Source organism: Pezoporus flaviventris, unplaced genomic scaffold, assembly GCF_033815535.1.
Source record: "Pezoporus flaviventris isolate CSIRO_AGI_PZ_B2104156 unplaced genomic scaffold, CSIRO_AGI_Pfla_v1 ptg000013l, whole genome shotgun sequence".
NCBI classification, from domain to species: domain Eukaryota; kingdom Metazoa; phylum Chordata; class Aves; order Psittaciformes; family Psittacidae; genus Pezoporus; species Pezoporus flaviventris.
Window position 1 is genome coordinate 1,396,016 of NW_026892561.1, and position 23,900 is coordinate 1,419,915.

General features: G+C 43.8%; 1 protein-coding gene across 2 annotated transcripts; it reads left to right on the top strand.

The window, feature by feature from the left end:
* Positions 1 to 1,591: 1,591 nt before the first annotated feature.
* C8B (complement C8 beta chain) lies at positions 1,592 to 21,929 on the top strand. 2 transcript variants are annotated; one of them, XM_061451122.1, is made up of 12 exons: positions 1,592 to 2,337; positions 4,636 to 4,789; positions 5,817 to 5,958; positions 6,778 to 6,919; positions 9,247 to 9,379; positions 10,219 to 10,416; positions 12,581 to 12,821; positions 15,132 to 15,260; positions 16,172 to 16,335; positions 18,429 to 18,582; positions 19,860 to 19,928; positions 21,312 to 21,929. In XM_061451122.1, the coding sequence occupies exons 1-12, from the start codon at positions 2,321 to 2,323 to the stop codon at positions 21,461 to 21,463; spliced, it is 1,695 nt and encodes a 564-aa protein (XP_061307106.1). In that variant the 5' UTR covers positions 1,592 to 2,320; the 3' UTR covers positions 21,464 to 21,929. The 2 variants fall into 2 exon arrangements, with proteins under 2 accessions (XP_061307106.1, XP_061307104.1); XM_061451120.1 differs by lacking the exon at positions 1,592 to 2,337 and adding an exon at positions 2,926 to 3,104.
* The last annotated feature ends 1,971 nt before the right edge of the window (positions 21,930 to 23,900 follow it).

Consider the following 23,900-nt stretch of genomic DNA (forward strand, 5'->3'; position numbering starts at 1 on the left):
TCTAATGGAGAAAAGGGATGGGGCATGGTGGCTTTTTCTTTCTTTGGCTACTAATTACTGCAGCCTCTGTCTTATCACCTTCACGGGACCTTAGAATCAGAGCTTTCAGCGTAGGTGAACCTGTGCCCACTTTGAACTGAGTCACTATAAGGCATTATTTTTAGTGAATCAAGGGCCAGGAAAGGCGGCTTAAGCTCAAGAAGGTGAGTTTTTCATGTCGAGGGCCTTTGAGAGGCCAGCCTCACCACCAGAAAATAACTGTGTTGGTAACAAAAGTGGTGATGCAACAGAGTCAGTTGTAGTGAATCTGAAAACAGTCTTTAGGGTTTCTTACTTGTAAATTTTCCTTTGTATTTGCCACTTTATGTTTTTCACCATTAAAATCAACCTCCTCTTACCTGTGAATGAGCCAGCTGTGTTCTTCTGCAGAAGGAAATGCATTATAAGTTATAAAGCAGAGAATGAAAAGATAAAGAGAAAGCAACTGGTTTTGATAAGTGCTCTAACAATACCATGAATAAGTGCTTGCTGGCTTCAATATAACCTTTCCCAGGGAGGGCCTTTCATCTCTGATGTGTTTCACAGTTTTGCTTTGGACAGGAAACTACCATTTAAAACAAAACCCATGTTTGATGAAACTGCATAGGTTTTATTTACAGGGAACAAGGGGTCACAAACTTGCACTGGTGTTACGATCTCTGCAAAGGATGCGTTACATTTGAAAGCTCTGATGGACACTACTGAGGCTTCATTTTCAACTGTGATGAAACCCACACCCAGTGACTTACAACGTTGTTAGCACTAAGTGCTTTGGGACTTAAAAACAGCCCAGCAGACGGCCACGGCTATTACTGTCAGCAATGGAGAAGGAACAGGACCAGGGAAAGAGGACATGGGCGGTGTTACAAGGCAACATTCCCACTGATCCATGGACCCACTCTGCCACAGACTACAAGGAAGCGGAAAATGAGCTGTGGCTGTTGCCATCAGTTTTATGTGTTAGACCTACCTCAAATTAAACCTGATTATAAATTATGTGGTCAATCTGATTTTGCTTTGCAAGTCTCTCTGAAAATCATGTTAACCTGTAGGAAATGCTGTCTCTTGGGTCCCTGCTCCTGTTTTTAACCTAATTTCTTTCTGCTAAGTCAGAACCAGGCATGTTCACCACCAAGATGTTCATGGCGAGAGGCAACAAAACAGAGACAAGCACGAAACAGGAGCAGATTGCCTTAAGAGGTTCATATCCTGGGATCACTGTCATGGTTCGCAGTTAAATCTAGAGGGTGCTCTGTGCTTATAATCTTAGCTTCTCTTTTGCTGCTGTTGAAATATTGGATGTGTACTGCGTTTCCCAGCCAGCAAAGGTCCCGTGTATGGAGAGGTCTTTTCTGTAAGTGGTTTTTCGGTTTTGGTCATAGACAAATGATTAACAGCAAAATCAATTGTGTCAGAGGTTGAGCAAGCTGTATCACATAACCGCATCTTGGGTTCAGTGTGGGGCAAAGTCATTTGAAACAAAAAGTAAGGCAAAAAAGGCAAACAGAAGGCTTTGCACAGCCTAAGCCATCTTTCCTAACAGTTTGTCCTCCATGTCTAGAGGGCAGTTATTCACTGGCTGTGTGCTAAGTAACTTTGAATGAAAAAGCTGGCTGCCTGGAACACAGTCTTTTTACTGGGAGCAGATTCCTACAAGGATTCAGTTAATGTGCTTCTCTGTGTTAAAGTGTTATCATCAAGCTGCCAAACTAGAAAGATGCAGCAGCCAATTGCTTATATTGCAGAGACACAGCTCCACAGTCAGAATAATGTCATTTGTAAGGTAACTATGGCACGTTAAGAAGTGCAGTACTTGGCCAAGTAATGCTGTGGATGTCAGGTTTGTTTAGTATTAGTGAATATGATTGATTTAATATATAGAATCCATCATTCACATAGTGAGCAAATTAAAATGTATTTATTCTTTGTATCGCTAAAGCACTCAAAGACTTATTCCAGCATGAGAGACTGTGCTGTTAAAAGCCATAGTTGCACACACAGGGTGAGACTGTGTCTCTGCAAAGAACTGCTTGTCCAGCAGAGAAAGGGTAGGAAAATGCAATTATAGTCATCCCTTTGCTCAGGGAAACAGAGATTCAGAAAGCTTTTGTCCCTCTAAGATGCTTATTGTAGGTTAAGACGGATTAGGAAAATGAAGGGAAAGACTGTTGTGTCTCTGGGATAAAGAAGCTGTACCTGAAGTGAGAAGAGGTGCAACAGGCAACTGAACCCTGCAAGGCTTTGAAGACCCTGAGCTTCCTTTGAAAGCCCAACTGAACTGATGGGAATCAGCTCTTGGTGAGTTCTCTGCCCCAGTTAGGACCATTTAAGAGAGCAAATGACTCAATATTGTAGCTAGAAAACACCAAGACAGTTAATTTGATACCCTGACAGGTCTTGCTTCCAAGGGCTCAAGACTTCAGATGCATGGAGCACTGAATCTCTATGGAAGGGCCCAGCCAAGGCTGGGGCTTTTGTCTTCCCCTGCAGCTGTAGCCCGAGTGAGGGACAGCAAAGGCCGTTTGGGGATGAAGGTTTTCCCTGAGCCATGAGAATGGCTGCTTATGCCTCATGCCTGGCCTTCCTCTGGAAGACAGACATGAAAAGCAGCAATAAATGATTTTGCACTCCATTCTTAGAAAGCCTTTAGTTTACTTATCATTTCCCTCTTGCCAAGACTCGAGTATGTTTCATTTGTTGAAATATTCATTCTTCCCCATCCCTTGGAGGGAGTGTTACACATGAAAGCGTGAATTGCTTCTAGGCAGATCTCTGCTTCCTTCCCACTTGCCTGCAGAAAGCTGCGCACCAACAATTGCAACATCTACCTTGTGAACGTGCCAGGTGGTGGGTCATCTGCTGTTTACAGTGTGCAGAAACAACCTTTTCCTACCTGAACCATTTTCAAACCACCCCTTGGCAGCCAGAACAGGAACGGTGATGGCTCCGAATCGCCGGTGGTACCTTGCAGCGATGAGCACAACACGCACCACCTTTGTTCCATACCCTATCACGCTGTTGCTGCTTTACACCCTATTCTGCATCCTAACTGTTCATTGCTTTGGGTAAGTGAATGTTCCTGAAGAAATGCCTGTGAGGTTTTAAGGTATAGAGTGAAAATCAGTGCAGACTCTGCTCTCACATTGTGTGGCACATACTTGCTGTCTTGAGCGATTTCTGTATTTCTAATGAACAGCAAAAGATGTCGATTTGTGTAGTAGTCATGTAGTGTCATGTGTCTGCCTTTAGAGGAGTAATCCTGTTGGTAAACCTGAGATGACAAGTCGTTGTAATGTGGAATTCTGCTTGCAACATGCAACCTCTTCCTATGCTAGCTGCCTGCCAGTGTGCTGGAGAGACAGGGCTTTGTTTTCTTTCGGTACATAAATGGCGAGAATGTGGCTGATAGTTGTTTCTTTCCCTGCTAGCTTAATTCATTTTGCTTTTCCAGAGGAATGTGGTCAATCAGTGACTGTAATCTTTCCAATCTAAGTATTTTTCCACTGTTCTCTGAACTTTGAGCTCTGTTTTCAAGCCTCAGTGAGCTGATGAGGTTTTGTACTTCCTATATTCCATGTGATTTTCAATATTCAGTAATGGGAGGGCCCCTTGCCAGGCACTGAATCGTACTTGATGCTATTCCTTGTCTTGGTGGATGAATTGGGAACAGCACTGTTGTAGTTTACTTGTCAAAGTAGGTATGAAAAGAAACTAATTGTCAACGTTTTACTAAAGCTTCCCACTTAGATTAGGTGCTACAAGGAAGCATTTGTCCAGGATGAGGATTTAATCAGAAATACTGAATCTGTCAAAAGAGTAGGCAGCATTTTAGCTGTGGCATCATGGAAACCTAGGAGACAGTTGTCATGTGAGAGGGCGAGAGGGGACTGGGATTCAGGTTCATTACTGGGATGAATGGGATTAATGAGTTAATGATTATTGTGAACTGAGAATAGAGTCTAAAGACTAAAGGGTTTGGCCAGCTAGAGAAAAAATAGGCTGCTCAACAAAGGGAGGTGTTTATGCAGTTTATGTGCTGAATGCACACCAGCCCTTAGCATCGGGCCTGGTGTTTGTCATGGACATGTCTGACCTTGGAGCTGTTTATCATGTATGGCAGCAAAGTACCAAAGTCCTTCCCATATAGCAAGCAGCAGGGAGCGATGGCACAAGGGCGGCAACTGATGGTGCAGATTTGACTGCTGGCCACTTGGCCACGTTATTTGGTAGGGCTTGCACAGCTTGAGATAAACCCCTAGGCTGGTGGGGACATGGATTGAGTTTCCATGCTAGATCAAACGTGTATCCTGGAGGTACCCCTGCTGAGTGCTCTGCAGACTTACTCCTGGGCAGTGGGTCTCCTCTTGGGTATTGAAGAGTGGATTGGGTTTCATATAGAATCAATACCAGTATGAAATCAATCCCAGTATGAATCAATAACAGTAGTGAAATCTAGAGATTGCATAAAAGATCCGATGAGGTCTAGCAAGCGTTAGTTCTCTTTAGCCAGTAGTTTTGCCTATAGGTAAGCCAAGTTGCTCTGTCCTCACAACTCAGTGATTTCACACCCTGAAGCTCTTGCGTCACTGAATGCAGCGGTGGAAAAGAGTCCCTTAACCTCAGCGGTACCAACGAGAGCATGGCCGACAGCAGACATACCCGGTCCGTGAGCGACCTGCCGCGGCCCCGTGACTGCATGCTGTCCACGTGGTCCTCATGGAGCCAGTGTGACCCCTGCCAAAAGAAAAGGGTGAGTGTTTGTGGTTTAGGCACAAAGCCTGAGAAACCAGGAGGCAAATCCTTGCCTCTTTTGTCCATGGGGTTGGGCAAAGAGCAAGGGAGCTGCCAAGGAAAGCCCTGTGAGGTGAGACTACAGGCTTTTGCTTTCAGGTGGCTTTTAGCTCTTCAGCTCACCACCCCCAGTAACTCCAGGCCATCTCACTGTCCTGATAAGGAAGTGTAAGCCCAGGCTTTGCAGTACCTTTGTGTCCAACACAGTCCTCTTCCAGCATCAGGGGAAAGCACCATCCCCACTAATGGTCCCCCATGGGACCTGGAGATGCTGCCTCTCAGGATTAAGATGCTTTTTCTTGTCTGCAGCAAGCATTTTCTACCTAAGAAGCCCCATCAAATGAAAGTAATGATCTCAGAAGCATGAAGAGCAAAATCCCCATTGCTAAAAAGACCTCTGCTAACAAGTTGGAGAAGCCATTCCCAGGCTTAAGCAGGAATAACCAGTGATGGGAGTTGGGAAGAGTGAAGCTTCATATCAAAGAGTTAATCTGAAAAGCTGGGGAAAAAAGGAGGGCTAACATATTGGACAGAGTAATTGACTGCTTCACAGCAGTGTTGTGGGCGGAAAAAATCCCTAATGATGCAGAGGGCCAAGTAAATACACTGACAGAAAATAACAAGGGATGTCGTTACTAGTGCTAATTGAAAGAGAGGAGATGTAACTGAATCCTTCCTCCCTCTTGCAAATGCCTGCACTACTCTGTCAGCCTCATTTAAACAAACTGTCAAAGAAAAGCAAACTTTCCTTCATCCCTTGCAGTCCTCAATCCTTCCTTAGTAGAATTGAAACCGTGGCAGATCAGAAACCTTTGAGATGAGGCACGTTGCGAGCATCGCGCTTCTTTGCCGACACTTCTTTTTCTAACATGACAGCACTCTTAGATCAGCTCTCCCAACACAAAGTTTGTTTTTTTTTTAACTAGGGAAGCGTAAAATTCCCAATTTCTGTGCACTTTGAGTCAATATTTTTTATTTCATCACAGTACAGATTCGCCCGCCTGGAACAACCTTCTCAGTTCAATGGAGATCCCTGTGATTACACTGATAAAGAAACTGAAGACTGTGTTACAAATAATCCTTGCAGGAATAAAGTCAGATGTGATGGGTTTGTGTGTGCAGTTACAGGTAAGGACTTAGGGGGTAAGGAGTGGTGGTTTTCAGGTGGCTTCTCTGACACCACTACGCTGAACTTTCTGCTTCTACAAGAGATTGCAGGGCCAAAGAGATGTCAGGAGTTGGCCTTGGTCCAGCCATGTTTATGCTGTGATTTATGCCATGTTTATATCAGTGATTTTGAGTGAGCCATCAGACAACATCTGTCAGTCTAAAGCATGTCTTTAAAATCTCCAAATAGGAAATTAAAGCCCAGTTAGATCAGTAAAACCTGTAGCACAAGTGGATCCAACAGCAACAGGAGAACATGCATTCTTACACATGCCCAAGGGCATCTTTGACACCACGCCCAAGAGATGTGATGGTGGGCCTAATGCCGTTTCCATCCATCCCTATTAACAACTAATTACTCAGGGACACTGTACCAGCATGGGAAAGCAGGACAGCAGTTAGCTGTATCCAAAGGAAACCTCAGTAATTATGTACATGGGAAGGGGGGAGGGAAATAATACCATATACAAGGTATCTGAAGAAGGTGAACCATCTCCAGCATGTGTTCTCAAAACTAAAAGATCTTAGCAACAAAAAAGTGTGTTTTATACCTTTAATGAGGGTGTTGATGTTTTTTATAGGCTGAACAAGGAATTAGAAGATTAGGAAAGTTTTTAGCCAAACTGGGCAGGTGGAGTTTGTCAAATCAATGCAGATAGAGAAGAAATATCTTCCATACATGATAGGACCATTCATTACAGGAGTTTTCCGTTTCTAGGCTCTGAGTCAGGGTGTGTGATAACAGATTGATTTATGAGCGATTTACACCTTGCATCCTAGGGAGATGCATTCCACGGAGGCTGCTTTGCAATGGGGATGATGACTGTGGGGACCAGTCAGATGAAAAGAACTGCAAAAAAGTGTTTAAGAAATGCGACCGGAAGATGGAGCAATATTGGGGAATAGAGAATCTGGCCAAAGGGTAAGTCAGTGACCTTCATGAGGTGGTTCCTGAGTTAGGGATAAGAATGATCTTATGTGGCTGCAGACATAAATGTCGAACAGAGAAAAGATGCAGCAACTACTGTATCCAGGAGTTAAGATGTGACAGCCTTTGGGGTCCTGATCCAAAGCCCGATGGGAAAATCCTTATTGACTCTATGAGCCTTTTGGAGAGAAACGAGGTGAGTAAAAGTCCCAGATATACCCAAGGGCACTTGTGCACCCTGTGAAGACCATCAGCTCGGTTTACAAATGTTGTACAAGGGCCTGTGTGAGCTCTTTGTGTAGCCAAAACTTGGTGAGTAAAGAGGGAAGTGTCAGCACTAAAGGTTTCTCTGATGTCTACAGGTACTTACACTTAAATGAATCATTGGGAGAGTTTCTATAATCCAATTATTTTGCACAGATGAAAATACAGTTAGACTTTGGCCTAATCCAGTCTGTGGGAAGCAGGAATGTCCCATCCTTTAGGAACTGAGAGACTACTTCAAACTGTGACTTTGAAATAAAAGCAAAAGAAGGTTTGTTAAAATCTGAAGATAATTCTATATCATTCATTACAGAGTGACTTAAATCAGCATCTTTGAGCAACCTGGTCTAGTGGAAGGTGTTCCTGCCCGTAGTAGGTTTGTGACTAGGTGGTCTTTAAGGTCCCTTCCAACCCAAAACATTCCGTGATTCTATGATCTTGCATTGCCTAACACTGAAACCTGATTTGTATTTTTGAATTGGTATTTTTGTGTTGGTGTGAGGGGAGGTCAAAATTCCTTGGATTTGTTTCAGGACAGTGAGAGGTTGTGGAATTTGTGTCCTTTGTGCGAGTGGGGAAGGATTAACCTCCATGCTAGCAAACTGCAGTTTTGTGGGGATTAAAATGCAAGTCTGAATTGATCCAGCTTTTACAGGCTAAAACTGTGGCAACTTTCTGTAAGATCAGACTGTGTGAAAAGAATTTTTTCTCATTCTGCAGGGAAAAAAAAATGCTTTTTACATAAAAAAAAAACCACAGAAAAATCATATTGCAAGGAAAAAATGATAATTTCCTTCTTGCTCTCTGGAGATGCAGCTGCTGCACATGTCACTGCTGATGCTTTGTACTTCTGGGTTTAATCAAAATTAAAAATAATGTTGGACAATTATAGGAACATGCTTCTCATCTCTTTGAAGCTCCAGTTGCTCAGTAATTTGCTTTCAGTGGCCTTCCCTTCTTTCCAGCTGATTCTAAAATTAGAGTTAATATTTTACAGCTTCGGAGTCATTATCGCGCCAAGTCCCTCTCCCCAAAATAAGGAGAGGCAGATCTAATGGAGAACTGGAGTGCTAATAGGACACAACATGGGCTGTTAGCAATTCATCTTCTTTTTGGTGTATTCTCATCTAATGACTCTTGTTACTATCTGGGGGTGAGTGCCATGTCCTCAGCTGTGTGCTACGAGGGTGATGTGAGGGAGTCCTGACAGTGAGCAACAGGAGCAATAGGAAAAGCAAATGATGGGGTTTAATCACCTCAGCTAAAAAGGTTGCACTGCTGCATACTTTCTTAGGTTAAGATTACTGTCCATTATCCACTAAAATCAAAAGGAAGCTTCCCAGTGTTTTCAAGGACAATTGCTTGAGTACCTTTATTCGTGTTCCCTCTACTGACCTCTGGTTGATCTTTGACCAACCTGTCAAAGACTAAGACTGATAAATCAGAACAAAGAAAGGTGAATTAAAAAGTAGTATGGATTAATGACATGGGTTGGCAAATCTGTCTTTGAGGATCCTGCTGACTGCTGCTATACTAGTGCGGGCATTTGGGGATGCTCAGGGGGGGCAGCCTGGTGGGACAGCAGCTTGGTTGGTCCAGTTTGTTCTGCTCTTCCCAGAGAGTTCCAGTACAGGCTACAAGAGTTGCTGGTGCTGGTGGCAGGAATCTCTGGTGTCATTTGTAGCTGGGTGTGTAAATTACTTTTCATATCCATCAAAGTGTCCAAATTTGACTCTCTTTTTTCCTTCTTGTTAGTTTTTCTGGAGCAACTGCGTTGGTCAGGCAGGGAAAGAGGCAAAACTGTCTTTTGGGGCTTCAAAATAAAGAATCATAGAATAGTCAGGGTTGGAAAGGACCTTAAGATCATCCAGTTCCAGCCCCACTGCCATGGGCAGGGACCCCTTACACTAGACCATGTCACACAAGGCTCTGTCCAAGTATGAAACAAGGAGCCCTCAGCCAAAGAGAAGTCTTTTGCCATTCTCAGCCAAAGCATTTGATCTTTCCTTTAAAATAGATAATAATGTTAGCATTTTGCTGTTATGCTTCATGTACAGATTAAATATCTTCACAAACAACTTGGAAGGATTAGTTCTTGATCACAGGTACTATGCTGGGGGATGTTCTCCCCATTATATCATGGACACAAGATTCAGAAAGCCGTACAATGTAGAAAGCTACACACCAGAGGTATGTGTCAGATTTGCCTGCAAATATACATGTGTGTATTCCAATACATTTAGTGTAAAATACTGATAAAGCTTCATTATTAATCATTTTATAAAGCATCACAAAATTCATGATACCCAATGTAATGAGACTGAATTTAGCCCTGCTTCTAGAACATCATCATACCCCATGTACTCTTCTCTATGAAGCTGGACACATCCCCTTACAATATCCGTGTGCACTTGAACAGATGCAAGTGCATCTTTCATGCAAGATGCATGTTCAGTCGGACCTTGTCGTTGTGAAAACTGAGCCTAACAATCCCGATGCAATGTGTGCAAGAGGGCCCAAAAGCCACCCAGCATTGTAGAGTGCCTCAAGAGCCGGGCTGGGAAAGCTGCCCTTGTGCAAGAGCCTAGGATGTAGCCACACGCCACATGCTTTGTGTGAAAGCTTCAAAGCTGTACTTCAAATGTTATATATTTGACCTTAATGCTTTTGATGACATAGCATGATATTTTTGAGTGTTGCCCACTAGGAAACCTTTTCCTTTCAGAATTCATAGTTTAATTGATGCCTGTGTTCAAGATTCACCTTCTTTGCATGAGATCGACATACTAAGTAAAAGCCTAAGGTCATTGCAGTACAGAGGAGATAGTAGCTTTCCTGCTGCTGTAAATCAAGTACTCTTGAAGTACCAGTGTTAATAATAATAGTGCTTTGCAATTATACAAGGCTTTTCATCTTCAAAGTGCAAGCATTAATTCACAAGTATATTTGTATCTGTATTCCTTCCCTGTGCTTCGGGTATGCAACTGCTATGCAGGAAATTAGATGTGTTGGTTTTGCTTTCTTTTTAGACCAAAGGCAAATATGAATTTACAATGACTGAATACGACTCCTACTCAGATTATGAAAGCAGTGTCCTGAAGGCAAAAGCTTCACAATCTAGCTTCAGCTTTGGTGTAAGAATACCGCAAGTGTTTGAACTTGGTTACAATTCAAATGACAACAGGTTCAAGAAGTTCATTCAAAGGATGAAAAGGTTTTCTTCAACTGTAAGCACTGCTCCACTTAATCCTCTGCTAACATGTTGTCTGTATGTGTGTGTGTGTATCGGTCTGACCCTCATCCTCAGGCCAGCAGCCCTGACTAGAGTACATGAAATACTTCCTCTTGATGGGACTTTACGGTTTGTGTTGGTCAAGTTTTACTAAGGCCACAACAACATCATCTGTGCTTACAGCATCTAGGAGCTTTTCTATTCACCTGTTGGCCAGGATCCAGACTGCTTGATCTCCAAAGTCAGCCACAATCTATTGCAATCGCCCGGTGTCCTGCTGGGCATCCACATTTGGATGTTTGTAGTGAAGTCATTTAGAAAGAAAAGAAACTGAGAAGCCACTTCAAATGACCTTTCTTCCATACAGTGGACTTGCTAGTAGATGTACAAGTGACATTGCTAACAGGGCCTTGGTGCTGTACCCTGGCCATGGGATGCAGTGCACCTTGCCCTGCCGGCCATTAAGAAGGTCTTACCACTGATGCCAAAGCAGTCTGGCAGGTCAGTGTGTATAGGCAACGCAGCGACTCCTCCAAGGCAATCTGTGCAGGTAGAACTGGGGTTTAGCTAGTGAACACTGGAGCCCAAGGTTCTCTCTGCCTTATGGGTGGGTTACAGTGACTAGTAGAGAAATATGGGGTGAAAGAAGGGCATATAGGATTTCTCCAGTTCTGGAAATTTCTGCACCTCTACACACAGACTGTTATGTGGATGGCTATTATCATCCACACAATATGCATCCATTGTATGGATGATATTCAGCAATGTCTGGGCCATCATTGCTGAATATCATCTCCCACATGAAGAGCCATCCCTCTTTTAGGGGCATCAGCAAGGCAGGAGCTATCGCTTCGGTAAATGGCAATGCAAGCAGCGAAGCCAAGGTGTTCAACTGTGGGGCAGCATTGACAATAAAGTAAACCAAAGCCTGCTAGCAGGCCTTCCATGGGTTTAATTTTACACATATACATCCCATTTTACTTTGGCTGATGTGGTCTGTCTGCTGAGTACATCACTGACCCCTTCATTCACGCACAACACAAAATAAGGATGGCACAATCACTTCCAGTCCCGTCTGCAGAGATTTGGTCGTAGCTGTGATCTGAGGCTCACTTTAAGCTGGCTGGAGATGCTTTAATCTATAACTCCTAGGACTGGTTTATGAGATTTAGTCTGAGGTAGTGTGCAGCATCATTTGATTTCTCTTTTTTTATCTGTTATTGCAGTAAACAAACCTAGCTCTTGTCAATGCTTTAATAGTAGCACTGATCTATGTCTCTCCCTACAGTATAAAGCACATTCGGGAACGGCAGAGTATTCCATGTTGCTATTAAACTCACATTTCCTTCCTGCAAAGAGGCATTTCCCATGACAAGATCAGGGGTGTGTGAGAGGCATTTGCATATATCCATAAAGAAACCCAATACTAAGTCTTGATTTTATGATTTAAGCTACAGAGTTCTACATTGACACTCACACACACACACCAATGTGCTTGTCCTGCTGGACCCCAAAAAAATGGACGCTAAATCCTTTGAACACAACAAAACACCTCTTCTGTTCTTGACCTTTATGCCAGAATGGGGAGACATAGTATTTATCCCTGTACACATATCTACACAGAGGCATTTAAATACGTGTGTGTTTGTGTCTCCTTTTTCCTCTGAGTTTCATTAATGGCATATTCTGTGTAATACAAATATAAATTTGGATCAGAATTCTCATTTCACATAGAAATCACCAGGATTTCAGATTTCCTAATCTTTCAGGATAGCTTGTGAGAGGCAAAGGCTGGTCAACAGTGTTAGGAGCAGAGCAGTCTCAAGGGATGCTCCTTGTGTCCTTGCACCCTGCATCTGTCAGAGCAGAGCCTGGAGCCTCTGGAGCCCATGTCCTAGTCATGCCTTAAGTCATCACCTTACTTGGAATGGGTGTCTCTCCCTCTTCCTTCTACCCTCTCTAATACCCATCAGAATCCTGATTTTCAGAAACTTTGCTACTAAAAGGTTTGGTTTCGCTAAATTTATAGATTTCCAGTTGCAAACTTAAATTGATAAATCCTGACCAGCATTCATTATTTAATAGCAAATAACTACATGCTGTCACAAGAATATCGTCCCTCAGTTGTGGATTCTTCTGTGCCTCTGTGTTTCTTGTAGTCCAGCAAATTCATTCATGCCCGTTCTGAGCTGGCTGTTGCTGCTTACAAGCTGAAGCCCCGAGCCCTGATGCTGCATTACGAGTTCCTGCAGAGACTCCATCAGCTCCCATCAGAGTACAGCTACGGGGAGTACCGAGAGCTCTACAGAGACTATGGCACCCATTACATCACGGAGGCTACTGTCGGTGGCATCTACGAATACACTTTAGTCATGAACAGCAGTGAGCTCCAAAAGGCAGGTATGTGGTTGTGAAGAAGCTTTGGAGCCAGCTTTTTGGTTGGGCAAACCCCTCTGCAGACACCCAGTGATGGTTCAGGTCTGAGGTCAGAAAACAGACATAGTGGAAAAAGGAGTCAACAACATCTCAAAGAAAGCCTGCAGGAAATATGGCAGTATAAGTGCTTTATGGCAGTGAATAAAGAGCCTGGTTTTCAAAGCGTGCTCAGCATCATGGGCTTCATCTAGCTCTCAAGCTATGGGTGCTGCCAGTTCACAGAAAAAGGGCCCTGTAGCAAGTATTTTAGATGACACGTTTTGGAGGCTGACAAGATGTTGAGATGAATGGGAATCGTGTAGCTGAATGCTTTTGTTAGCTTTGAAAACCTTCACCCAAGTTCTTTTTCCATTGCTTTTCAAATGACAGTTTTGAAACACCTTTCGCCTCGAGAGCTGTTCCAGCATGTAGGAAACAGTAAATAATTTGCTGGGTGACTCTTGTGCCTGACATTGCTCTTGCTCTTTGACTCTGGCTTCCTTTTCTGCGAGAAATGATGATTGTTGTGGAGGACAGAGCGTGCCGTGTGACATTAATCAATAGCTACACTCTCTTATTTATTCATTGGCATGGGAGTGAGTAACTGCCTTCGCTGTCTGTTTGCAGAAGCATTTTGTGGGCTCTGCTGTGTGTGACTCAGTTTGCGCTCTGCTGTCTAGGAAGTTGCTTATGCCGTAGTTAGATACAGCCCGGAGGGACAGAACTGAGATTCAGATTTCAGATATTCAAATCATTAGCCCTGCCCAATTTCTCAGCTGTTGGTGTGGGCCCCTCACAAGCCGTGTTCCTTTGAACTAATGTGAATCACTGTTTGCATCAAAATGCTACTTGTCAGCATGTGCTGACCTAGATGAGGGTCCTACAGTAGTACCAACATTTTCACACTACCCCCAGGGCTGAGCTGAGCTGAGCTGTAAGTTCTCTCTGGGGATTGGTAGGTCTAGTCTGAGAATCCACGCTTTTCCCTTCAAATCCATTATGTTTGTACTGGAAATCAGGCCTTCTTTTGCAGGTGGGAAGAAATTCTTCCCTGTGAGGGTGCTGAGGCGCTGGCACAGGGTGCCCAGAGAAGCTGTGGCTGCCCCATCCCTGGCAGTGTTCAAGGCCAGGTTGGATACAGGGGCTTGGAGCAAGCTGCTCTAGTGGAAGGTGTCCCTGCCCATGGCAGGGCATTGGAACTGAATGAGCTTTAAAGTCCCTTCCAATCTAAACTGTTCTATGAGTCTATGTAGTATCAAACGTTACATCATATAGTTAGTACTTGCACTTCTCTTACATATAATCCAATATGCCAGATGTGGCTGTGCTTCATGTTTTAATGCTTTCAGTGGGAAAGGCGGCAGGAGAGAGGCCTGGATTGTGCTGTACAAGGATGTCATAAAATAGTGGTTCCTGCCCTCAGGTGTACGTGACTATGAACATTAATAGGGGCCATCCTATGTCAGCCCAAAACTCAGTGAGTCTTCTCTTCTGATCTTGACACTGGCCAGTATCAGATATGAGGAGAGCATAAGAACAGGACAAGCCTACAGCAATACTTGTGTTGTGAGCTATGTAAACTCATGTACAGGCTCATTTGTATCATCAAGACATGAGTTTAACTAAAAAAAGTAAAGAATTCAGGGAGAGATGGGGGATTACAACAAAAAAAGCAGAGAAAGAAACAAGATACTTGAGTGTGGTATCTGGTGTTTCACCATGATAACTGCTTAAATATTCTTGAGTGTCAGGTCAGCAAGGGCTTTGGAGAAGAATATATGAAGGATTTGCAGATTTTTAGGGGAAATTCTTATATGTCATGAAAAATCACTGTAGTAGAGCTTTATGGAGAAACTGCCATGAAACAGCAAAGGATTGGAGATGTGAGGTATCAAAGGGAGGAAAAGCTGCTTCATCTGGTACTCTGAATAAGCCTGGCTCCTGATGATGGGGATGAGTGGTGGGTAGTCCTTTGTCAAAGACGTTTGGTGTTTAAGTCACAGCCCAGGCTCCCACCCATTGCAGCTCTGCATAACCCAATACAGCTGGGTTAGCAATTAAAAGCCTCCTCTTCCAGCATTTACCTTGCATTTCTCCTTGGGTTTGGAGTTCTATAAAAGGCAGAGATTTAATTTCATTGTATATAGATTTGTTAAATATCCAGAAAAAAAGGCTTCTTCATCACATCTTTTTTTCCCAAAGGAAAAATACTTACCAACTCCCATTTTCTGTGTAGATGGGCATAAAACATCAAACATTTCTATTAAAACTCCAAATTTTTGGTGTCTACTTAAGGTTTTTCTCTGAGTGATGTCCAGAAATGTGCACAGCGTGGCTTTAACATTGGTGCAAATATTTACAGCGTCTATCTGAGTCTTGGAATAACAGAAGCTGGCTGTAAATCCCTTCTAAAAGAGATTGGAGGTAAGCATGAAGCACTTCTCCCATTTAATTTCTAGCATTTGTCATAGTGAAAACAAGACTTTGGGGTCTTGCCTGCTTAGCAGAGGTGCAGATGTCTCAAAGCTTGCTTATTTGCTGGGTAGAGAAGAAATATCTGCTCGGTGTCCCAGAGAAAAGCAGGGACAGGTCAACCATTACCCGCCTGGTTGGTGCTGGTACCAATCAACCCAGCGCTCAGCAGAGCAGCCCAGCATGCTCTTTTTTGCATCCAAAAAAAAGCCCAAATGGGGAAAATAGGGAGGTAATGGTGTTGTGGAAGCCTCAGGGGACATCTGGGAAGCTGAGAGTGTTGCAGTGGGAGGAGGATGCACCTGAAGTATTCATGGTGGTGAGGAGCATCAAGCTGTAGAATGACCTGCAAGCTTATAACCATAGGGAGGAAATTTAGGGTCAAGATATAGGGTGCAGGAGAGGAGGGTGGGAGTATTGCTGCAAAGAGGGCACAGGATATGCAGGATAGGAAACCAGGCTTCAGGTGTGGCCTTTTTCTCTTCAAGAGGCCCATTTTTGCCCTCTCGGTGGAATGGGTCATATACAGGGCTGTTTAGCTGTCAGCTTGTATCTCAATATCTTGTATTCAGAATATCAGTATCTTGTACTAGGAAGAAGTTCTTCCCTGTGAGGGTGCTGAGGTGCTGGCACAGGGTGCCCAGGGAAGCTGTGGCTGCCCCATCCCTGGCAGCGTTCAAGGCCAGGTTGGACACAGGGGCTTGGAGCAAGCTGCTCTAGTGGAAGGTGTCCCTGCCTGTGGCAGGGGTTGGGACTGGATGAGCTTTAAGTTCCCCTCCAACCCAAACCAGTCTGGGATTCAACTGCAATCCACAAAGACATACCTGAGCAGAGCTGGCCACTTCCTGAATGCATTTTTGCAGACAGCACCTCCAAAAAACAGTATGTGGAAGACTTCATCATCCTCGTTTGTGGTGGAGCAAGTGAACACATTACCACACTGGCTTACAAAGACCTGCCGACGGCTGTGCTCCTGCAGGAGTGGGGAGATGCTGTACAGTACAACCCTGAAATCATAAAGCTAAAGGTATTGTACCCATCACTTCATTCAGCCTCACTTGGCAGAGCAGCTTGGAGAGCTCTGCGCTTGAATAAACAGGATTTAAAGAAAACAGGGAGATTTATGGGGCAAATAATAGATGTGTGTAATGCAAATTAGTTTCTCTAAGACTGAAGGTTCAGAAAATCAAAGGTGTGATGTGTTGGAAGTATGTGACGTAAACAGCTTTAACCCTTCCAACTTGGTGATGCAGATGTGGTCACTTGCTGCCTACCAAGCAGATCAGACGATGCATCTGCTTTACCAATGTATCACTTATCAAATAATACATATCTGGCAGCTTATATTTTATAAGGACATTTTTGTTCTCCAAACTTCTGCCTTCTGTGAGCACCAGTGACTACTCAGCAGCAATTCTCTCTGGTTCAGAGGATCAGGTAGTTCACCATCCAGGCCTGGGTGTTCATGCAGCTTAGCTAAACCTTAGAAATACCAGTTAGGTTTTGAAAAGTGAAGGGGTTTTGATCCTGAAGAGGTTTAGAACTGCAGGGCACTGTAAGAGTAAAAAGTGAGCAGAAGTATGGAGCTATTCTGGCTCATCATTTTTAATGTCAAAATAAGCTCACTCAGAGTGAATAGTACAAAGGTGTGAGAAAATATCCTTTTAAACAGGAGTTTGGGCTGGTAGTGTTGGAAGTTAATTCTATTACTGTATTTGATTTAATGGTGAAATTCAATTTTAGGCAGCAAATCTATCTGTAAAAGGTGCTTGTTTCTCATCGAAAATCCCGACATTACGTTAAAAACGAGATGAATTCTAAAAAAAAACTATGAAACAAAGCAAAAATCCCTATTTTGGAAACACAGCCAGTGCCTGCCTAGCACCTGCTGCAGCAGAGGTGGCTTTCCCAAACCCCTGGTGTGCTGTGGATTGACCTTTCAGAAGTGCCCTGGGAGGTATCTGGGCAGAAGACAACAGAACTGCAGCCCTCTGTGCTAGATCCCACGTACAGAAAATGCTCCCACAAGAAATGCTGATGTTGTCTTGCCTGGCATCAGTGACCAGGCTGCCCAGTGGACTGATGTAGTTTGGATTTGGTTATCTATAATCCTTCATTTCCATGCCAATACCCCTGTGGGGCTTGAAGATCAAAAGTACCAGCAGAGTGTGACTAAATGTCAGCCCAAGAATGCTTAGTTAGGGAAAACTAAAGCAAATCAGTTCATAAATCATCTGCTGAAGGGACTTGGCAGGTCACTCTTAGTGTATTTCCTCATTTGTATGATCTGAATTCAAAAGGCAACGCATGGATCACCTAATTGATGAAGAGAGGATGTGCAGCAGGAGGAAATGAGCATTATTTTATTGAAACATTCTTCTATCTTCTATTTCTTGTAGACTGAGCACATGCCTCTGGCATGAGTGGGTGACTGGCAATATTGAGACCATTCTTTAACTTTCCCTTGTTCTCAGGAGGAAAATAGATGAGCAGGTCGAAGTCTTGTTGGTCCCTACTGCATGTTCACTGTATTCTGCACCCCCATATCTTCTCCTACTGACCCCATCTGCAGATGAAGATCGCTATCCTCTCCCTTCTGAAGGCAGTGGAAACCCTTATCTTGGCTTCATAGGGAGAAATCAGCCTTGAAATGTGAAGTGGTTATAGTGAAAGTGTTTGAATGCCTGTGATCATGCGCCCCTGGCTGTGCTGTGTGGCTGTAGGAGGAATGAAGGAGATTCTTGTGGGTGGGTTTGGGGGGGACCTTCTTTAAATCAGAGTGGGAGAGCACTCAGGAAACATAAGTTTGAGCAAAACTGGTTGGAAAATGTCAATATCAAAAGAATAGATGAGAGAGGATTCAATGAAACTTCTTTGCCAGTTTGTTGACTAACTGTTGTATTTTGTTCTGCATTTTCAACTCCTTTGGTGGTATAAACCAAGGGAAGGATCCCTGTGAGTATTCCTGATGTCGCTGCCTTGTCATTTGCAAGGTTTAAGGGAATACTAATGGGAAACCTGGAGCCTTTATTTCCCTCTCCAGCTATGCCACCACCGAGCCCAGTGATGCTCACACCATCTTAAATCTGGGTTTGAATGCAGTTTCTTCCCTCCCTCTAGGCAGAGCCGCTGTATCAGCTGGTGACTCCAACTGACTTGGCCAATGCAATCACCGTAAAAGAAAACCTGCGACGGGCTCTTGATGAGTTTCAGATGGAGACGAGTTCTTGTCGCTGTGCTCCCTGCCACAGCAATGGCATCCCCTTTCTGCAAGGTGGGTGGATTTTGCACCCCTTCTCTAGGAATGAAATGAGCTGGGAGTATGTGGGGAGCGAGTAAGGTTGGTAAGTGATCCACTCTTTTGTTTCTCCTGTCGTTTCTTTTCCAGGTAATTAATTTTTTGTATCTAAGTTGGTCTATTTCTTCAGTGCCTCCAGGAAGTAAAGCTGGTAAAGTCGAGGGATGTGTCTTTGTAAATGGGGGTGACCATCTGTATCAATTCTGTGGAAGAATTTGCTCCTTCTCAATTATGCATTAAAAAAAGAAAGCCTTGACATCTTTAAGTCTCCTCCTTTGCTTTTAAGACTGCATCCATCCTCCTAGAGAAGTGACTACTGTCTCAGCATTAATTAGTGTTTGTAAAAGCGTTTTGAAGATGAAAAGCACCATACAAGTGCCAAGCGCAGTTAGCACCATCACCTCCCCCCGCTTTTAGCAGAAGCTGTCCTCCTTTGTAAGCAGGTTGTGATTTAAAAATGAAGGGGAAAAATAATCAAATTGAATGAAAACTGCACTGCTTAAACAGAGAGATATGATGTGATGGGAGCTTCTAACAAAAGGACCATTTTGTCAAGTGCCTAATTCCAATCTGCATCTGCAAAAGTCCTGATGAGAATCGTTATCATCTAAATGTATCATCTAATGCAGAGACCGTCCTTTCACGTACCAGCTAGTTGATTGTAGCACTTAAAGGATTTGTCTCGTGATTACCCTTGTTTAACTAACTTTTTAGGAGCTGAATCAGGTTAGAGTTTCTTTTAGGATCTTCTCAACAAAAGGTTTAAATGACCATTTATTTTCCTAAGCAGGAGCTCCCATTCTGCTGTGGGATGCACATCCCAGCCCTGGTCAGCCAAAGCAGGGTTACAGGGACTTTTCCTCTGCCACAAAGCCAAGCTGGAATGCTCCTGTCCTAGGTGCTCATTCTTGATCCTGCAGTTTGCTCCCTCTCAGCTCTAGCAAGATAATCTCTTTTGGAGAGGAGCAGAGGGACTCTGTGGTACCCTGGCTTGCTGAATTGCTGCGCTGGTGTAGTTGAGGTTGAGCTACAATAGCAGCGATGGGAACAAATGACCAGGAAGGTGAGAGGGATGGCAGGGTAGTCACAGCTCCCTGCTTTATTGCTGTTTTATACTCTCACCATTAGAGAAAGATGCTGATAATTCACCTGCTGTCCCTTCCTCACAGAAGATGAAGCCCTGAAAACAAATGGGCATCTGGAGGGAGCTGTGACCTGAAGTCTCTAGTCCCACCATCTCTGCTTACTTTCAGGAACCGAGTATGAATGCTTGTGTCCCCTTGGCTACAGTGGCACTGCCTGTGAGATCAACGAGAGGAAAGGTAAGGTGGATCCCAGATCCATGGAGACAGTCCCAGATATATTTAGGAGTGTCCAGGGATTGCAGCTGGTGGATGGGGGGTAATGTGCTGTCTGTCCCCGCTATGCCCAGACCAACTGACAAGGTGTTAGGGTCCTGCAAAGGTGACAGATACGCTTTGCCTGTCCTCTTCTGTATTTCTTTGCCACTCACAGGGGGGTGGCTTTATTTTGCAGCGCTAACATGCATAAATGTCCCTAGTATTTGTATCAGAATTCAACCCCCTACCTAATGTACAATCCACGACAAGCCTCAGGTTTCCAACAGCTCTGTTTCTTAAGTTTTTCCCTTTTGTTGCAAACTGGTTTCCCCCAGATATGCTACCATGCATTTTAATCTTTAAATCTTATTATCTTGTTTTGAAGCATTTACTAATGCTTCTTGGTCACTTTTCTATCACTGCTGTCTTCCAACTGATGCTCTCAACTCCTAGTTTAGGATGATCGGTGGATTTAATCATTTTGTTTACTTCTTCCAGCTCATTAATTTAGGTGCTAAATAATACCAGATCTCAGGCACTCCGAGCTCTGGCACCATCCCACAATTTGATGTACTGCATCTATCATTGAGCTTTGTTTACAGTCTGTTATCCAGTATTCATTCTGTATGACTGCGTCCCAGCTAAGCCAGGCTGAAAAGTGCTTTAAGCCAAGATTTCACCGAGCAGAGGGTCAATTTTGTAGGTGTTTCTAAGGAATTCTATGGAACTTTAAACTGTGGAGTCTCTTACACCTTGTTCCAGTCTGCTTACCACACACATAATCGCATCCGACCCCCCCAAAGGCTCACATCCCTCCACTTATCAACATGTAACTTCCTTCCTCACGCCCCTTTCCTCCTTTTATGTGTTGCCTCCAAGTTCAGCTCCATCATTCTCAGGATTTTGAATTAATGTCACTCACATGCTCAGGGTCCAGAAGAAACGGTGTTATAGGAAAAGCAATGGATAGAAAACTGAATATTCAAGCTGTTGCTCATTGAAGAAGAACGTGCTAACGTTTCCCCTAGCACCTCAGAATGTGGCTGACACAAGTTGAGTTGCTGTTTTTCTTACCTAGCCTTGACTAAGGCAGAGAGAGAAACATCCTACAAGCAAATATAAAGCTAATTGGGTTTTTTCCCTTGTCCTTGCTGTATAGTTTGAATGAACACCAGAAATATTGAACAGCGAATTAGCATCTTTAAGACAATCACTCTTTGTTGTTGACTCAAGTATATTGTTAGTGGTGTGGACAGGGGCAGAGCTGTTTGTATTAAATATGATTCATGGAAGCTGACAGCTATTCCCATGGAAAGAGCTGCTCTATTCTGACAATTCTTTCTGGCTTTGGGTTCTTTTTTGCAGATGCTGCCATTAATGGAAACTGGGGTTGCTGGGCCAGCTGGTCTCCATGCTCAGGAGGTCAACGAACAAGGAGACGACAGTGCAACAACCCTGCCCCACAGAATGGTGGTTCATCGTGCTCAGGGCCTGATGCTGAGACAGTTACTTGCTAGAGGGAATCATTAGGAACTTACACAGTACTGATGAGCAGTTTGCAAATGGAGTGGGAGAATGTCATCCGACTGGCTTGTTAAGTTGGCCTCAATCTGCTTGTGAGTCTCACCCAAGTGCATTGAAGTTGGAAACACTTCAGAAGATGTTGGGAACTGGATGTGTGTTATAAATCACACCTTCAGACATGCTTTGCAGTTGTCTCATGGGGCTGAATGTGCTTACTCTTCTTAAGTTTTACTTTTCTCTGTTTTTATTGCAATGGGCTGAGACAAGCTTTATCTCCTGCCCTCTTTGGTAGCTGCATGATTTTAAATTTCACTTGTCTTGTTTGTGAAGGTTCCTTTGAGATAAGGAAAGACTCTTTGATCTTACGTGCACCAGAATGTGCACTAATATGCAGCTTCTGTGAAGGCAGCTGTGTGATGTGGAGCAAAATACAGCCTATTAAAGTCTAAATCTCAACCAGCCCAATAGTGCCTAATGTGACATGTAAAGCTGCTGTGCCTCATACCCCAGTTTCTCAATTTATTGTATTTAACTTAAAATGTCCGTTGTATTAGAGATTGTCTTGAAGGAGTGGAAACTGAATTGGGAAGAACAGTCTGGGGACACCAGTGTTGTTAGACTATATAGCAGCTCTATTCCTCCTGCAGCAATGAGCTTCCTCCTGTGCATTGCTTGAAGTAGAACAGATACACTGAGAGTATTGGATATGCCCTGGTATGCTCAGATACACAGAGGCTCTGGTTCTCTTGAAAGGGAAGGAAGGATAGGGGGATGCTGCTTGGATGGGGAACTGGAAAGCAGCTATTGCTCCTTCTGCTTCAATGGTATATATGGATACATGTGCAGGATGAGCGGCCGGCTTTTCTGCCATGGGCAGAATAAATGGAACATCTTGGAACAAACATCTTTGCATATCCCCTGAGGTCTTCTGCCTTTAGTAGTTGCCTCTGCCCCAAGCAGGCTCTGGTGCATTGGTTTGATCCCATGAAAGCGTGTATTTCAGCAGCTGCATTGTTAATCCGCTCAGGCTAGGGCATCTGAGATGGAAGGAGTTTGCTATGGAAAGACTCAAAGCCAAGTGAATGGTTTCCCCTTTGTTACTGTCCCTGGAGCTGTGCATTGCAATCCAAGTCAAAGAGAAACTTGTAGTGTAATACTGTGCACTATTTTATGACTGACCTGAGCCTGAATCATTCCAGGGGCTTTTCCTATGGCCCTATTGGTGGTTAATGATTTTTTGCAAAGACATTTGATGGGGCATCATGTAAAATAATCAGCAATAGCTTTGCTCCAGGAGAATGATTCCACCAGTGCAAAGTTGTTCATACGTGTTGTGAGTCTTCCAACATCTGCAAGGTCAAACGCTATTCTGAAGGTTCCTAGCAATGCTGGTGATGACGGGTTGGTATCATCGGTTCCTCTCCTTTCAGGCTGACGTTGTCTGAATGTAACAACTCAGGCTCTCTGACATCTGAACAATGGAACATGCATTTAGTTGTAGCCCTCATGCCGCCTCCACATTTGTTGACAAGGTTTCTGTGACAGCTTTAAGAAAGGAAGAGCGCATTGCATATGTAAAAGAAGAGTGTTCTGTACTCATTATGGGCTTCATAATTGAGCTGCCAACCCGAAACGTTTCCGTTATCCACTGTGTAGCTGTGATATCTTTTGTCTGATAAAGATTTGTCAAAGACGATCATTTTGGGTCATGGGTAATGAGGTCACTGCTTATGTGAAGTATGTTATCCTTCAGAGATGCCTAAAGGGACACTTTGGAAGCTCTGCAGCAGAGAGCCCTGGTCATGGTTCATGGGTGCCCGTGAGGACAGGTACTGCAGTGTGGTTGCCTGCCCCTCTTGAGAAGCATCAGTGTAATCTGATGAAGGAAATTTCCTAGATGAATCAAGTGGCTTTGGTAAATGTGACCACCTTTCTGGATAATCAAGCTGGAGTAAGCACTCTGACACATAGCCATGACACATCTATCCACTGCTGTGGCGAGGAGAGCCAAATGTAGCAACCTCAATTTGGACTGCTGCTCCCCCATCAGAAAAGCCCAGGGTTTTTGAAATGGCAGTGCCTGGGTTTGGATATTTGGCTGGGTTTTTGGAGGAAGAGAGGAGAGATTTGACAATCATAGAATGTTTTGTGTTGGAAGGGGCCTTAAAGCTCATCCAGTTCCAACCCTGTGCCACAGGCAGGGATACCTTCCACTAGACCATGTTGCTCCAAACCCCATCCGCTCTTCGATATCAGCAGGGCAGTCTAACTGAAGTATGATTTCAGTAGTGGTTGAATATTGAGCCCAAAGGCTTAGAAGCCTCCCATAAAGGACGTAACTTTAGCGTGTCCTTGTGATTTTGTGCTTTGATTCAACTAACTAATGATTTATTATGACCCGGAGGGTAATAAAAAATACTGTGCTGAAGC

Excerpts from the sequence above, each read along its gene's own strand:
- C8B (XM_061451120.1), top strand. The coding sequence starts at position 2,980 with ATGGCTCCGAATCGCCGGTGGTACCTTGCAGCGATGAGCACAACACGC. Across the intron at positions 15,261-16,171 it reads CCTTCTAAAAGAGATTGGAG|ACAGCACCTCCAAAAAACAG; the intron begins GTAAGCATGAAG and ends GCATTTTTGCAG. Across the intron at positions 19,929-21,311 it reads TGAGATCAACGAGAGGAAAG|ATGCTGCCATTAATGGAAAC; the intron begins GTAAGGTGGATC and ends TCTTTTTTGCAG.